Source organism: Oncorhynchus clarkii, chromosome 12, assembly GCF_045791955.1.
Source record: "Oncorhynchus clarkii lewisi isolate Uvic-CL-2024 chromosome 12, UVic_Ocla_1.0, whole genome shotgun sequence".
Classification (NCBI taxonomy): Eukaryota; Metazoa; Chordata; class Actinopteri; order Salmoniformes; family Salmonidae; genus Oncorhynchus; species Oncorhynchus clarkii.
In genome coordinates, this window is record NC_092158.1 from 81,420,010 (window position 1) to 81,424,235 (window position 4,226).

Below are 4,226 nucleotides of genomic sequence, written 5' to 3' on the forward strand. Positions count from 1 at the left end.
TCCACTAGCCAGCGTAAAATAGTTACTTCAATAGTTACAACATTTTTCCAACATCTTTTTCAGTCACCTGTGTCCATTCAGCATTGAAAACATTCCAACATTTCAATAATCGTTTTGTCTTCTTCTCTTTTCATTCCGGTCTCAGCTGGTCCTCCATATTTGACAGTCATAAGTGCTGGCCCAACACATCATCTTATTCCCAGTTCTATGTGGTGTGTATCCAGAATCCAGTGCCAATCCAATTCTTTGTTGACTACAGCTCCTCTGAGTCTGCTAAAGCTGCAATATTATTCACTCCTGCAGCATTATTCATTCCTGCAGCATTATTCACTCCTGCAACATTATTCACTCCTGCAGCCATCACAGCGAAAAATACATTTGGGAAAAGGGATCTGGCATAGATGGCCATCTTGGGGAGGGAGTGAGCCATGACCACCTCTCTCTTCTTGCTGTTCAGAATCTTCAGGATCTCATTGGCAGCCTCTGCTGGTGTGATGCCAATAACCTTCTTTTCGGAGAAGACTGGGGGGGGGGGGGTAAGGTTGGTTAGAGTAGACCAACACAACACACAGTTTTAAGATCATCAACTGAGACAGCAGCTTACTTGACCAGATGGACTTCTTGGTATTTTCCCCAGATGGAGGGGAGATGATGAAGGTGTGGTAGACAGTGCTGACAGAGATGCCATACTCCTGGACCTCAGCCCGCAGACAGTCAAAGAAGGCTTGGACCGCATGCTTAGAGGCAGCATCTGAAACCCAGCAAAAGCCAAATTCAGACCCTGATCTCCCGCTCATACAATTGTTTCATTATTGAGGGAACTCATACTGTACATCTGAATACCTGTTAATTCAAACTTCATCAAACTACATTCAGAAGTAGGCCTACTGTCAGTATGAAAATGACTGAACTCACAAGTGGCACGGAAAGGCATAACACTCCAGCGTCTCTGCGATCACATCCGGCATGTTGTTCATATCACCGAAATCCACCAGCACAAGTTTAGGAGGGAAGGTCTAGGAAAGGGAAAGAGGATTTCACAATGATGCAGGACCAAATTATTGTAATATATGGTTATTAATCTTTAGGATATTCATGATCACTTTACAATTGATGCATATTCATATAAATGCTAATAAAACGTAACTTTGTATCAGGCATATAAAGACCATATATTTGCTCTGTTGGGTTTAAGAGTTATGACATACTTACTAATTTAGGGTCTGTAGCGCTAGTCAGGTTATCAGCAAAACCTTCAAGTTTTTCCAAAGTTTTTCCACAAAGGATGACTCTAGCTCCTCCCTCGTGAAACAACTTTGCACGTTCTGCAAAGGTTTGGATTAATACATTTACAGACAGAATACTGTTTTAGTAACAATGTAACAGTTTTCTACATGCACTTCATATCTGAGCTTTGTTTTTCAAAATCAAAATGAAGGATTTACCCTTTCCCAGTCCTGTTAAGGCATCTGTTATCACGACCACCTTGTTGCGCACCGTTGCTGTGGACAAGAACTTGAGCACCAGATGGTGCAGGAAAATAACCACTGCTGTTACCACCACCACAACAGGCACCAGCAGAATTGCAGCTGGGTCCATACTCTGGAAAAGACCAATGGGAATATAATTTTCAGTAGCATATAGTGCCATGTTTTAGTGTTTAGTGAGAAAACGTAATAGTTTTGAATTAAAAATACAGGCAGTAAATATATTGTTCAGAAGTATGCAGGGCATTCTTATAGAAATACACGTCGGTCTACAGTCCATTATATGATATGATGAAAGCATGTCAAGATGAATCAATAATCAATGGATTGACAAATGGATGAGAAGTGATACACAGAATAAGAATTCAATTCAAATTCTATGGGTGATTGTATAATCAAAGTGAGAATATTGAACATTCTCAAAATGTATTTCATACCAACAGACATTCCAGGCCCATGATTTTGGTATCCAAAAGACCCTGTTAAAGACAACCGTTAAAGGTCCAATGCAGATGTTTTGATCTCAATATCAAATCATTTCCGGGCAACAATTAGTACCTTACTGTGATTATTTTAAATTAAAATGGGCAAAAATAAGAAGAAAAAAATGTTTTTAGAAAAAGGCAATTTATCAAATAAGAATTTAGCTAGGACTGTCTGGGAGTGATCAGATTTGGAGGAGAAAACTGAAAACTAGCTGTTATTGGCTGAGAGTGTTGGAGCTCTCTTTCTTATTGGTCTATTAACTAATTTACCAACTTGTGATGTCACCAGGCAGGCCACAACTCCATCCCATCAAAACAGGCTGATTTTTCAGGTGGTCTTTTCAAACAGCTCTTACACTTAAAGGGCGTTATCATCATGTTCCCAATTTCACAGTATTATTCAAACCTCATAATGTGGAAATATATATAAAACACAGAATAATCACATTTTTGAATGCACTGGGCCTTTAAGCCTTTAGTTACTCTTATAACTCTGAAATGGAAACTGAAGAGACAGATTTTGACCATGTACTGTAGTGACAGAGCAAGTTAAAAGATTTGGAGGAGAAAACTGAAAACTAGCTGTTATTGGCTGAGAGTGTTGGAGCTCTCTTTCTTATTGGTCTATTAACTAATTTACCAACTTGTGATGTCACCAGGCAGGCCACAACTCCATCCCATCAAAACAGGCTGATTTTTCAGGTGGTCTTTTCAAACAGCTCTTACACTTAAAGGGCGTTATCATCATGTTCCCAATTTCACAGTATTATTCAAACCTCATAATGTGGAAATATATATAAAACACAGAATAATCACATTTTTGAATGCACTGGGCCTTTAAGCCTTTAGTTACTCTTATAACTCTGAAATGGAAACTGAATAGACAGATTTTGACCATGTACTGTAGTGACAGAGCAAGTTAAAAGATAGCGCGTATGATCACTCTAATAAATGCTGTCTGGTTGTTTCATCAGAAGGAGCTAGACATACTCCTTGATACATGACCTCAAATTATCACAAAGGGCAAAGTGAAACCCATCTTCAGTTTGGACAGTGTCAATGTGAAGCATACCGAATATGTCAGACAGTCAAGGTGACTCAACATTTCATAGCTCATTCATACAGTATAAGATACAGTCACTTTACAGTAACTTTCTCTCCTAAGATTAATATATCTTTGCAATAACCACCTACGACAATCCCAGTTTGTCCCATTACAGTTTAAGTGTGATTGGTCCACAGTTTTTGTTCTACTGAGTGTTGTAATAGCACTTAAGCCACAGTTTACCATGTACTGTACAGTGTGTGTCTGTCCAAAGGGAGACTCCAAATATACCCTGACCTAAAAATACTATAGCAATGCTATAGCAATGCAAAAGCTGTACGGTAACATCAGCACAACTCCACGATAAATGTAATAGTTCCAAGAATAACATGAATGAAACAAATGCAATAAAGACACATTGTGAAAAAAAACGAAGGACCGTAATCATAGATGTTATTCTGCCATCCCTACACAAACTACAATGAAATCAGAACATACGGAACTATAGTTACAGTAACAAGTTTCCCTGTGTCTCAACACAAAACGTGCAAATACTGTCCTGGCTGTGTGTCATTGGCTGACTGTCTCCATTTCACACCTATAGTATGGTTTGATATCATTCCCACAGCTGCCACTTACGGTTTGGGGTGGCTAGACCACCTTGTGGAAAAATGTCTGCTAGTATTCCTGGTTAGGTCTTCTCATTTGGGGCAATGTTCCCAGCCTCAGCCCATTCAGAGTGTAGCTCTGACCAGCAGTCCCCGTCCCCCCAGCAATACTTTGGGATTTGAGCTTATTTAATAGTGCACAGCTGAGTCAGTCATTTTCCATGCATGTTGTATACATGTTATGTTTAGCATGGCAAGGCAGCTCACACCTCCAGGAGGCAGGGGTCGTGGGGGAGATGGTGTCCCATTGGTAAGGCCTTGCTCTATTTAGCTCTGTTTTCATTTAGTGCACCACAAAGCAAGGATATGGTATAGAAAACAAACTGAATCACACACACTCACACAGACGTACCAGTGAGCATGCATAGCATACACACACACACAGACAGAAAGACAGACACATACACACAAAGGGCCGGCTTACCGAATGGGTACGCAGGGCATGTGCCATGGGGTCCCGACCTCCAGGGGACTCCAACCCTCCCCTCCCCCCAAAATAAAAGTTAATATTATTATTTTATTTTGGGGCGTTGAGAGCAGA

General features: G+C 40.2%; 1 protein-coding gene across 1 annotated transcript; it reads right to left on the bottom strand.

Moving 5' to 3' along the window:
* Positions 1-253: 253 nt before the first annotated feature.
* On the bottom strand, positions 254-3,667 carry LOC139422566 (dehydrogenase/reductase SDR family member 7C-B-like). The gene is made up of 6 exons (XM_071173711.1): positions 3,657-3,667; positions 1,446-1,602; positions 1,213-1,325; positions 938-1,016; positions 605-751; positions 254-522 (listed from the first exon to the last, which is right to left on the bottom strand). The coding sequence occupies exons 2-6, from the start codon at positions 1,597-1,599 to the stop codon at positions 254-256; spliced, it is 762 nt and encodes a 253-aa protein (XP_071029812.1). The 5' UTR covers positions 1,600-1,602; positions 3,657-3,667.
* Between the last annotated feature and the right edge of the window lie 559 nt (positions 3,668-4,226).

What these genes read in the sequence shown, in the direction of transcription:
- LOC139422566 (XM_071173711.1), bottom strand. Translation starts at nt 1,599, where the DNA reads ATGGACCCAGCTGCAATTCTGCTGGTGCCTGTTGTGGTGGTGGTAACA. An exon ending in CTTAACAGGACTGGGAAAGG is followed by an intron (nt 1,326 to 1,445) that starts GTAAATCCTTCA and finishes AAACCTTTGCAG; the next exon opens with AACGTGCAAAGTTGTTTCAC. An exon ending in CAAGAAGTCCATCTGGTCAA is followed by an intron (nt 523 to 604) that starts GTAAGCTGCTGT and finishes CCCCCCCCCCAG; the next exon opens with TCTTCTCCGAAAAGAAGGTT.